Here is a 12,500-nt window from a genome sequence, read left to right as displayed (position 1 = left end):
ATTGTGACTTCAGATGAAAGAATAGGGTATTTAGTTTGTGAAGTATTAATGGAGAGAAAGTAGAGGCCAGTTACTCGAATTGCTGGTAAAAATAGGATACTCTCTGATCTTTTATTTTTGTCAGAATATGTGTAAAGTGTATACCTTCACACTACACAAAATTGATGTGACACAGCACTGATTTTAGTGGCATTTCAGAATTTTAAAGACACTTCTCGAGTTCACTTATTTCTGTCGTTTAGAAACTTGAGTCACTTTTCCACCCCTTATTGAATGTAGTTATCCATAACTCTTAAAAGAAATCGTCACTGTAAGTGTCACTTGTACTTAAATCACTGATATTTGTATTGCACTGAATGTCATGATCCATCATCTGATTTTGGTTTGATATTTTTTCTCTACCATCGTCAAAGAGAATATTTCTATGTTTAATAACTTCTATTTCCTAAAAAAAAAGAGAAAAATACTTGTCGATGATTTAAGGAAGATTACAAAAATTATGATGCAGAAATAAATATTTGTATTTATGTTGATCGCTGTAATTTGTAATTTAAATGTGGGAAGAATAGTGTACTTTGCATCTTAAGAAGATTATTGCACTCTTGTTCTTCTTGGAGCATAAAGGGTTCATTGACATTATTATTTGGTAAGGCAGGATGAAGTCTTCTCACGTATATTTCTCCCTTTGGTGTTTATAAGTAATTTGATCACTTAATGTGTTTTATTTTTTTGTTTGGGTTAGGGTATGTTAACTGGAGAAAAATGGTAGTTAGCACTTACTCTATAATGATTGTACTGAAAAGAGTTTCACTTCATTATATACATTTAAAAAAATAATAGAGGTGTTATTAAATGTTCAAGTTAGATGATGAGATATTTTAGGATAATTTAACCATTTTACAATATTTTGTGATGTTCAGATATGTATTTTTTGTGATGTTCTTTTTAATAAATCTCTTGACTTGCTTTACAGGCAGCATTGATGCCAGAAAACGGCGTGCTGGTTCCTTAGGGTAAGTACCAAAAGATATCTTTTCTTTCCTTGTCTTTTGTCTTTTCTTGCATTTTCTTTTTCTTCTTCTTTTTCCGTTTATTGTGTTGGGTTATTTTCGTCGTCAGGCTGAAAGGTGTTACCCGATATTTTGTATATTGAAAAGTTGAATAGGAGAAAAGTATGGATTTTTTTACAAGCTGTTTCGAGTCTTACTCTGTTTTGATTGGATTATTGATATGAAAAAAAAGGTAATTGGTTTTGTGATCAGACGTCCATTTCAGTCGTGTTTGTTGGTTGTATAACAAAGGCGGTTTGAAGTCGTGTGTATAAAATGAATATGAAATTAATTTCTCTGCATAAATGGGCATGCACTATTAGTATTGAAGCAAGAGGAATTTTCTGGGCATGAGTGAAATTTATCATATTGCCATTTATTCCTCTTCAGTTCTTGACTCTTTTTTATCGTTTTTTTTGTGTATTTATTTTCTTATTTTATCTACTCTATGTCGTAGATGGTATATAAATATAGGTTTTAAAAACATGTTATCTCAGTAAACTTTTCTAAGTAGGAAAAAATCTCTTCCTCCCTGAGGAGAGGAGAGGGAGAGAGGGAAAGAATTGGAGAGGGAGGAGAGGGAGAGAATCGAGTCTAAAGGAGAGGGGAGAGAGGGAGAGAATCGAGGCTAGAGGAGAGGGGAGAGAGGGAGAGAATCGAGGCTAGAGGAGAGGGGAGAGAGGGAGAGAAATGAGGCTCGAGAAGAGGGAGAGAATCGAGACTAAAGGAGGGGGAAGAGAGGGAGAGAATCGAGGCTAAGGGAGAGAGGAGAGAGGGAGAGAATCTAGGTTGGAGGAGGAGGGAATCGCGTCTAAAGGAGAGGGGAGAGAGGGAGAGAACCGAGGCTAGAGGAGAGGGGAGAGAGGGAGGGAATCGAGGCTAGAGGAGAGGGGACAGAGGGAGGGAATCGAGGCTCGAGAAGAGGGAGAGAATCGAGGCTAAAGGAGGGGGAAGAGAGGGAGAGAATCGAGGCTAGAGAAGAGGGAGAGAATCGAGGCTAAAGGAGGGGGGAGAGAGGGAGAGAATCAAGGCTAGAGGAGAGAGGGAGAGAATCGAGGTTAGAGGAGAGGGGAGAGAATCGAGGCTAGATGAGAGGGGAGAGAGGGAGGGAATCGAGGCTAGATGAGAGGGGAGAGAGGGAAAGAATCGAGGCTAGAGGAGAGGGGAGAGAGGGAGAGAATCGAGACTAGAGGAGAGGGGAGAGAGGGAGAGAATCGAGGCTAAAGGAGGGGGGAGAGAGGGAGAGAAGCGAGGCTAGAGGAGAGGGGAAAGAGGGAGAGAATCGAGGCTAGAGGAGAGGGGTGAGAGGGAGAGAATCGAGGCTAAGGGAGAGAGGAGAGAGGGAGAGAATCGAGGCTAGAAGAGAGGGGAGAGAGGGAGAGAATCGAGGCTAGAGGAGAGGGGAGAGAGGGAGAGAATCGAGACTAGAGGAGAGGGGAGAGAGGGAGAGAATCGAGGCTAGAGAAGAGGGAGAGAATCGAGGCTAGAGGAGAGGGGAGAGAGGGAGAGAATCGAGACTAGAGGAGAGGGGAGAGAGGGAGAGAGAATCGAGGCGAGGGCAGTGCCACGCCGACAGTGAAATTTGCCTCGTTAAGTGAGCAAATTACCTCTTTTCGGGCATTATTGCGGGTGGCGCTGGGTGATGCAAGATCTCGGTTGCATCATCTGCTGGGCATGGTTTGGCATTTGGAGGATTTTTCTGATTTTTTTTGCCTCATTTTTTTTTGGGGGGGGGGGGGGGGAATTTATTTTTGATTTTGAGGATGTTGCTGGCGAATCGTGCGTAAGAGTGAATTTGTTTTATGTTTCCGTTAGTTTTTTTATTTTTTATTACCGTTTCCTTTAAAGGTCGTTGGATTTTAGGGTAAGAGAGAGAGAGAGAGAGAGAGAGAGAGAGAGAGAGAGAGAGAGAGGGAGAGAGAGAGAGAGAGAGAGAGAGAGAGAGAGAATAAGAAAGGTTGGAGGAGAGAGAGAGAGAGAGAGAGAGAGAGAGAGAGAGAGAGAGAGAGAGAGAGAGAGAGAGAGAGAGAGAGAGAGAGAGAGAGAGAGAGACGACAGGGAAATGACCAACGGCACCGCTAAAGACGCGTCCTCCCCTCCCCATTCACCCCACCCCCACCCCCCCAAAAGGAGAGAGAAATCAATACCTTCCCAAAAAATAGCATAATTGCCAGATGATTCGATATGTGAGTCACACACAGACAGACAGACACACGACGTTTGCCCGCGGGTAGTCCCCGCTACGTGCAATTTACTCGGGCTGGAAAAAAACGGCGAACGGCAAAAACGCGTTCACACCGAGGGGTCGTTTCTCGTCGTTTCTCGTCGTTTCTCGTCGTTTCTTGTCGTCTTGTCCTCCTCGTTGTTTCTCGTATTTCCTTGTCCTGTCGTCGTTTTTTTTTTGTCCTCTTGTCTTCCTCGTCGTCGCTCGTCCTCTTGTATTCCTCGTCGTTTCTTGTCTTTCCCGTCCTCGTCTTTCTCGTTCTTTCGTCGTTTCTCATTTTGTTGGCCACGCCTTTCTCGTCTTCTTGCCGTCTTCGTTCCTCGTCCTGGCAGCTTCCTTCCTCGCCGTCCTCGTCGTGTCGCGTCCTCCTCGTCGTGTGTTGCTTCTTCCTCGTCATCCTTTTCGGTTCATGCCCTCGTCCCCCTCCCCCCTCCTCGTTTCTTGGCCTCCTTGACCCTCCTCCTCGTCATCGTCGGTCCGCGTCCTCTCTCCAGCCTCGTCCCCCGTTCTCGTCCTCGTCCCTTCTCGCGTCTCGTCCTCGTGTCCTCCCTTTTTCTCCTTTTTTCTTTCAAAAGAAACCTCTCGCGCCGTCTTTTGGAGGCTTAGTGACCCTGCAGGATCCGCGTAAGGCAGGGAAGGAAATGCGAGGGATGGATAAAAGATTGATAAAGCGTGTGTAATCGAAACAATAATAATAATATGTGGCATAAATCAATAAAGAAAAGATAAAATTCAAATCGTGTGTTTCGGCGCTCTAACTTATTATTATTATTATTATTTTTTTTTTTTTACTGTTCGTATTAATCCTTACGTCGCTTCAGAAATCCTGTGTCGAAGAAACTGGCGTAAAAAGAGGGACATCAAAAGCGCGTGTTTTCGGCCCTCCACCCACAACATGAACCACTTTTTGCCCCATGTGTCAGTGCTTCAAGTGCCATTAGTACCTCTAAAGCATTTGTTCAATAAAAAAGACCCATGGACGCTTAATGGAATTCAGTTTAATCTCTGGACCGGTTAGACAATTTAATCATCCAAAGCGTTTGATGTTCCCGTGGTGCCAGAGCGAGCGTCATTATTTATTTATTTAATCATTCATTTATTTATTCATTCATTCATTTATTTATGTTTTTATCTGTTTCATTTTTTTATGCTTCAAAAAAAAAAAAAAAAAAAAAAAAACAGAAGGCGGTATTATGGGTGACGGACTAGGTAGCTCAGAGTTTGTTTGTTTTTTTCTCTTGGTTCTCATTTGCATCGGCTACTTTTTGCTCCACTTTTAATTTTCTTTTTGTCTTTTTTTAATGGTGCGATGCTCGTTAAAATCGCGGACGTCCACATGCGAGGTGATAACTACGTTTCCGCGCGGTGTGACTCTGGTTATGAAGATGGATTTTTTTTCCCTTTGTACGGAGAGAGAGAGAGACAGACAGACAGACAGACAGACAGACACACAGACAGACAGACACACAGATAGACAGACAGGCAGACAGACACACACACACACAGACACACACACACACACACACACACACACACACACACACACACACACACACACACACACACACACACACACACACACACACACACACACACACACACACACACACACACACACACACACACACACACACACACAGACAGACAGACACACAAACAGACAGACAGACAGACAGACAGAGTCAGGGCATCGATGGGACCAGAGCATGACCGGCGGCGATAGGTCCGTCGTTGACATGGATGGCAGTTGTCATAATTGATTGTTGTCGACGCATGCAGGGGCCGCGGATCGGGTGTATGGCACGCGCGGGGCACAGGGGCGCTGACTCCCCCCCCTCTCTCTCTCTCTTTCTCTTTCTCTCTTTCTCTCTCTTTCTCTCTGTCTGCCTGTCTCTCTCTTTCTCTTTCTTTCTCTCTCTCTCTGTCTGCCTGTCTCTCTCTTTCTCTTTCTCTCTTTTTATCTCGTTCTCTCTGTCTGCCTGTCTCTCTCTCATTCTCTCTGTCTGCCTGTCTCGCTCTCTCTCTGTTTACCTGTCTCTCTCTTCTTTTTCTGTCTTTCTTCTCTCTCTTCTTCTTCTCTGTCTTTCTCTCTCTCTCTTACCCTGTCTCTCTCTTTCTCTTTCTGTCTTTCTCTCTCTCTCTTACCCTGTCTCTTTCTCTCACTCTCTCCCTCCTTCCCAATTTCTCTTTCTCTTTCTCACTCTCTTCCTTCCCCTTCCCCTCTCTCTTCCCCTCCCTCCCCTCTCCCCCTCTTCCCCACTCCCCCAATTGGCATGCCACCCATTCCTGCCGAGGCCCCCTCACTCCTCCGTAAGCACGTAAGGTTCACACCGACCTCTCGCCGCCAGCGCTCTCTCTCTCTCTCTCTCTCTCTCTCTCTCTCTCTCTCTCTCTCTCTCTCTCTCTCTCTCTCTCTCTCTCTCTCTCTCTCTCTCTCTCTCTCCCTCCTCTCCCTCCCTCTCCCTTTCCTCTCCCTCTCCCTCTCCCTCTGCCTATCCCTCTCTCCTCTGCCTATCCCTCTTCCTCTCTCTCTCCCTCTCCCTCTCCCTCTCCCTCTCCTTCCCTCCCTCTCCCTCTCTCTCTCTCTCTCTCTCTCTCTCTCTCTCTCTCTCTCTCTCTCTCTCTCTCTCTCTCTCGGATGTCCCTCGTTTTTTTCTCTTGTCCTTGTGCGATCATGGTCAGTCTTTTTTTTTTTTTTCCTTTTTTTCCTCCTCTGTCTCGCGGTCTCTTCGTTGACGGGGTTACTCGCGGCGACAGTTTTGTCTCGGTGCATATCGCCTAGGGGGAGGAGAGAGAGAGAGAGGGGGGGAGAGGGAGTGGGAGGGAGAGAGGAGAGAGAGATAGGGGGCGAGAGAGAGAAGGAGGGAGGGAGGGAAGGAGGGGGAGAGGGAGAGGGTGTGTGGGAGGGGGAGGGGGAGGGAGAGTGGGGGAGATATATTTATGTATGGTGTATAGACCAGCGTTTGAATGCACGCACGCACACCCACATCAAGATCGGCATCACCCCCTTCCATACACACAGATAGATAACAAGAGGGCCAGGGGGAAGGAGAGAATAGGATTGGAAGGAGGCAGGGTGTGAGGGAGGGAGGGAGGGCGGAGGGTAGGAGGGGGTGAAGGACAGTGCAGCATGGCATCGCCCAGACGATAAACACATGTTCCCACGGTGATGCTGTGGAGGTGACCAGTGCAGAGGGATGGGGGAAGGGGGCGCGACCCTTTCCCTCTCCCTCCCCCCCCCATCCCCTTCCCACCACTACCCAGTCATACCTCGCAGGGGCATCCACTGGGCATCCAAACTACCGCGTCTCGATGTGACACGCCCTGTTCCGGCGGCGGAGGGAGGGCCAGTCTTTATCCTGGGACAGTGCAGGCAGACAGACAGGCAGACAGATAGATAGATAGGCGGACAGACAGACAGACAGACAGATATACAGGCAGGCAGACAGACAGACAGACTGACAGGCTGACAGACAGACAGACAGATAGATAGACAGGTAAAGGGAGATGGAAAGGAAATTGAGGATAAGAGACAGAGAGATAGCCAGGGAAATGGAAATGGAGGAAAGAGAAATATATGTACGTGTATGTATTGATAAGGCTAAGGATAAGTGTGTGAGAGAGAGAGAAAACAAATATAATAAAATAAAGTAAAATAAGATAAAATAAAGTGGTGTCCATGAGATTCACCAAATGGAATGGAGGAGATAAGAGAGAATGTCAACATCCATGTAAACAAAAAAGAAAAATGATGTTGACAATGCACATCGCCCAGCAAGACGTCTCCGGCCAACACCTGCCAACACCTCATTAGGAGAGAGCACCGGGCATGACGTTATGTGGCAGGCCGGTGCTTCTTCGTCGGGGCGTCTAATAAACTTTTTTTTTTTTTTTTTTTTTTTTTTTTTTTTTTTTTTGGGGGGCTGGGGGGGAGGGGTCGGAGTTGCGGTAATTACGCGACCGGAAGTCAGGTAGGCGCTTTCCATCATCTGCGTAATTTATTGAAGAAGGATTCTCCGGGAGGCGGGGAGGGCTGTGGGAAACTTATCTCGCTCTCGCTTCTCTGCCTCTGCATCGGCCTTTTGCCGCTCTCTCTCTCTCCCTCCTTCCATCCTTCCATCCTTCCTTACTTCCTCCATCCCTCTTCCCTCTTCTCCTTCCCCCAACCCCATCTTTACCCTCCCTCTCCCCTCCTTCTCCGTCCCTCTTCTTTCCCTTCTCCTCCTCCTCACCCCCCTTCCCTTCCTTCCTTCCCTTCCTCCCCTTCCCTCCCTCCCTCCTCCCTCCTTCCCCTCCCTCCTTCCCTCTCCTCCTCCTCCTTTCCTCCTCCCAACATGTCTCCATCCAGCATTTAATGTGTTGGTTATGTCGGATCGTGGGAAGGCTTTTACCGACCGCGGTGACGCCAGCTCCTCCTCCAGACGTCGGGACGATTATTCCCTCTGTGGTGATCCGATCTCGCGCGGCGGGTTCCGATCCGGTTCAGTTGGGGAAGTGGAGTCGGCGAGGAGGTAGAAGGAGGAGGAATTGAGGAAGGAGGAGGAAGGAGGCGTATGGAAGCGTCGAGGAGGTAGAAGTAGGAATTGTGGAATGTATGGAATCGTCGAGGAGATAGAAGCAGGAATTGAGGAAAGAGGAGGAAGGAGGTGTATGGAATCGTCGAGGAGATAGAAGGAGGAATTGAGGGAAGAGGAGGAAGGAGGTGTATGGAAGCGTCGAGGAGATAGAAGGAGGAATTGAGGAAAGAGGAGGAAGGAGGTGTATGGAAGCGTCGAGGGGATAGAAGGAGGAATTGAGGAAAGAGGAGGAAGGAGGTGTATGGAATCGTCGAGGGGATAGAAAGAGGAATTGAGGAAAGAGGAGGAAGGAGGTGTATGGAATCGTCCAGGAGACAGAAGGAGGAATTGAGGAAAGAGGAGGAAGGAGGTGTATGGAATTGTCGACGGGATAGAAGGAGGAATTGAGGAAAGAGGAGAAAGGAGGAGTATGAAAGTGACGAGGGGATAGAAGGAGGAATTGAGGGAAGAGGAGGAAGGAGGTGTATGGAATCGGCGAGGAGGTAGAAGGAGGAATTGAGGAAATAGGAGGAAGGAGGTGCATAGAATCGTCGAGTGAATAGAAGTACGAATTGAGGAAGGAGGAGGAAGGAGGTGTATGGAAGCGTCGAGGAGGTAGAAGGAGGAAGTGAGGAAGGAGGAGGAAGGAGGTGTATGAAATCGTCGAGGAGGTAGAAGTAGGAAGTGAGGAAGGAGGAAGAAGGAGGTGTATGGAAGCGTCGAGGGGATAGAAGGAGGAATTGAGGAAGGAGGAGGAAGGAGGTGTATGGAATCGTCCAGGAGACAGAAGGAGGAATTGAGGAAAGAGGAGGAAGGAGGTGTATGGAATTGTCGAGGGGATAGAAGGAGGAATTGAGGAAAGAGGAGGAAGGAGGTGTATGGAATTGTCGAGGGGATAGAAGGAGGAATTGAGGAAAGAGGAGGAAGGAGGTGTATGGAATCGTCGAGGGGATAGAAGGAGGAATTGAGGGAAGAGGAGGAAGGAGGTGTATGGAATCATGAGGAGGTAGAAGGAGAAATTGGAGGAAATAGGAGGAAGGAGGTGCATAGAATCGTCGAGTGAATAGAAGTACGAATTGAGGAAGGAGGAGGAAGGAGGTGTATGGAAGCGTCGAGGAGGTAGAAGGAGGAAGTGAGGAAGGAGGAGGAAGGAGGTGTATGAAATCGTCGAGGAGGTAGAAGTAGGAAGTGAGGAAGGAGGAAGAAGGAGGTGTATGGAAGCGTCGAGGGGATAGAAGGAGGAATTGAGAAAGGAGGAGGAAGGAGGTGTATGGAATTGTCGAGGGGATAGAAGGAGGAATTGAGGAAAGAGGAGGAAGGAGGTGTGTGGAATCGGCGAGGAGATAGAAGGAGGAATTGAGGAAAGAGGAGGAAGGAGGTGTATGGGAATTGTCGAGGAGATAGAAGGAGGAATTGAGGAAAGAGAAAGAAGGAGGGGTATGGAATCGGCGAGGAGATAGAATGTGGAATTGAGGAAAGAGGAGGAAGGAGGTGTATGGAATTGTCGAGGGGATACAAGGAGGAATTGAGGAAGGAGGAGGAAGGAGGTGTATGGAATTGTCGAGGGGATAGAAGGAGGAATTGAGGAAAGAGGAGGAAGGAGGTGTATGGAATCGGCGAGGAGATAGAAGGAGGAATTGAGGAAGGAGGAGGAAGGAGGTGTATGGAATTGTCGAGGGGATAGAAGGAGGAATTGAGGAAAGAGGAGGAAGGAGGTGTATGGAATCGTCGAGGAGATAGAAGGGAGGAATTGAGGAAGGAGGAGGAAGGAGTGTAGGAATTGTCGAGGGGATAGAAGGAGGAATTGAGGAAAGAGGAGGAAGGAGGTGTATGGAATTGTCGAGGGGATAGAAGGAGGAATTGAGGAAAGAGGAGGAAGGAGGTGTATGGAATCGGCGAGGAGATAGAAGGAGGAATTGAGGAAAGAGGAGGAAGGAGGTGTATGGAATCGTCGAGGAGATAGAAGGAGGAATTGAGGAAGGAGGAGGAAGGAGGTGTATGGAATCGGCGAGGAGATAGAAGGAGGAATTGAGGAAAGAGGAGGAAGGAGGTGTATGGAATTGTCGAGGGGATAGAAGGAGGAATTGAGGAAAGAGGAGGAAGGAGGTGTATGGAATCGTCGAGGAGATAGAAGGAGGAATTGAGGAAGGGAGGAGGAAGGAGGTGTATGGAATCGGCGAGGAGAAAGAAGGAGGAATTGAGGAAAGAGGAGGAAGGAGGTGTATGGAATCGGCGAGGAGATAGAAGGAGGAATTGAGGAAAGAGGAGGAAGGAGGTGTGTGGAATCGGCGAGGAGATAGAAGGAGGAATTGAGGAAAGAGGAGGAAGGAGGTGTATGGAATCGTCGAGGAGATAGAAGGAGGAATTGAGGAAGGAGGAGGAAGGAGGTGTATGGAATCGGCGAGAGATAGAAGGAGGAATTGAGGAAAGAGGAGGAAGGAGGGTATGGAATTGTCGAGGAGATAGAAGGAGGAATTGAGGAAAGAGGAGGAAGGAGGTGTATGGAATCGGCGAGGAGATAGAAGGAGGAATTGAGGAAAGAGGAGGAAGGAGGTGTATGGAATTGTGGAGGAGATAGAAGGAGGAATTGAGGAAAGAGGAGGAAGGAGGTGTATGGAATCGGGGAGGAGATAGAAGGAGGAATTGAGGAAAGAGGAGGAAGGAGGTGTATGGAATCGGCGAGGAGATAGAAGGAGGAATTGAGGAAGAGGAGGAAGGAGGTGTATGGAATTGTCGAGGGATAGAAGGAGGAATTGAGGAAGGAGGAGGAAGGAGGTGCATAGAATCGTCGAGTGAATAGAAGTACGAATTGAGGAAGGAGGAGGAAGAGGTGTATGGAAGCGTCGAGGAGGTAGAAGGAGGAAGTGAGGAAGGAGGAGGAAGGAGGTGTATGAAATCGTCGAGGAGGTAGAAGTAGGAAGTGAGGAAGGAGGAAGAAGGAGGTGTATGGAAGCGTCGAGGGGATAGAAGGAGGAATTGAGGAAGGAGGAGGAAGGAGGTGTATGGAAGCGTCGAGGGGATAGAAGGAGGAATTGAGGAAAGAGGAGGAAGGAGGTGTATGGAATCGGCGAGGGGATAGAAGGAGGAATTGAGGAAAGAGGAGGAAGGAGGTGTAGGGAATCGTCGAGGGGATAGAAGGAGGAATTGAGGAAAGAGGAGGAAGGAGGTGTAGGGAATCGTCGAGGGGATAGAAGGAGGAATTGAGGGAAGAGGAGGAAGGAGGTGTAGGGAATCGTCGAGGGGATAGAAGGAGGAATTGAGGAAAGGGAAAAGAGAGAGTGTATGTTGGTGTGGATTGGGCGTATGTAGTTTTTTTTTTTTTTTGGGGGGTTGGTTTTGATGAGGCTTGGTGGGGGTGTTGGAGGCTTGGTGGGTTTGATGTTCAGAATATGTTTTTTTTATTCTGAGGTTTGGATTAAAGGGTGATAGGGTGCTGAGGTTTTTACGAGATGTTGGAACTGGTAGGTGGAGGAGACACGGAGGGAAAAGGGGAAGGTAGATGGAGATGGAAAGGGAGGTGGAGATGGAGGAAAGGGATGTGTGTGTGTGTGTGTGTGTATATATATATATATATATATATATATATATATATATATATATATATATATATATATATATATATATATATATATATATATATATATATATATATATATATATACGTGTATGTATTGATATGGTTATTTATAAATAGATGTGTATGTATGTATGGTTGTAAGTATGAATGCCTTTCGAAAATTTGTGTAGGAAATCCAAAATGTGTTTATGGGCGACTTTTTTCTTTCTTGGGGGGGGGGGGGTATCTCCGCGAAGGTTTAATTTTCTTTGTCCATTAGATGAAGGATTTGACGTGACGCAGCTGGAACGGTAGATGGGCGAAGGTCATATAAATGAGGGAGAGGGAGGGAGGGAGGAATGAAGGAAGAGAAGGAAGGAGGCAGGCATAGGGGAAAAGAATGAATACTAGTGAGATAGATGGATAGATATGTGTGTGTAATATGCCAAGAAACAGAAGCAAGGCATCGAAATTAGAAAAATAGAAAAATGGTGAACGGAAAAAGAGTAAAAGATAAATAAATAGATAAACAGGAAGAAAGGGAAAGTGCCAGGAGAAGAAAAAAGACATACATACAGCGACAATATCTGTGTGAGGGGAAGAAGTGAGTAGGAGTAGAAGTAGGTGTTTGAGACGTACCCAGAGGAGGAGAATGGAGGAAGAGGACGGTGAGGAGAGCGGAGGAGGAGGGGGTAAGGTAGGTGGAGGAGGAAGGGGCTGAAGGGAATGGAGGAGGAAGGGAGGTGGGATGAGGGAAATTGAGGATAGGGTAAGAGGCGAATGGATGAGTAGGAGGCGAAGGGAATGGAGGAGTGAGGGAAGCGAAGGAGGAGGAGTGAGGGAAGTGGATGAGGAGGAGGGTCGAATGGGTGAGGGAGGCGAAGGAGGAGGGTGAGGGAAGTGGAGTAGGAGGAGGAGGAGGTGAGGGGAACGGCGGAGGAGGGGGTGGGGGGAACGGCGGGGGAGGGGGTGGGGGGAGGAGTTTTAAGTTGACACGAGGGAATTCTTCTATTGATTACTTAGGGCGAGAATTGTACACGTTTTCCCCGTATGCCGTCTGTCCGCGTTCGTTTCAGAGGCTCTTCTATTTCTTCATTTCTTTTTATGTGATCCTG

At 47.4% G+C, this 12,500-nt stretch overlaps 1 protein-coding gene across 1 annotated transcript in view; it reads left to right on the top strand.

Moving 5' to 3' along the window:
• The window catches only part of tgo (Aryl hydrocarbon receptor nuclear translocator homolog tgo), a gene marked incomplete in the record, with an annotated part of 233,298 nt that overhangs the window by 12,744 nt on the left and 208,054 nt on the right, over window positions 1-12,500 (top strand). The window contains 1 exon segment of the mRNA XM_070117621.1: window positions 974-1,013. Within this exon segment, the coding sequence (XP_069973722.1) occupies window positions 974-1,013 (40 nt within the window).

This window comes from Penaeus vannamei, chromosome 41 (genome assembly GCF_042767895.1).
Source record: "Penaeus vannamei isolate JL-2024 chromosome 41, ASM4276789v1, whole genome shotgun sequence".
In the NCBI taxonomy this organism is placed as follows: Eukaryota; Metazoa; Arthropoda; class Malacostraca; order Decapoda; family Penaeidae; genus Penaeus; species Penaeus vannamei.
The sequence above is the reverse complement of the archived record's forward strand: the minus strand, read 5'-3'. Positions and strand labels throughout refer to the sequence as shown.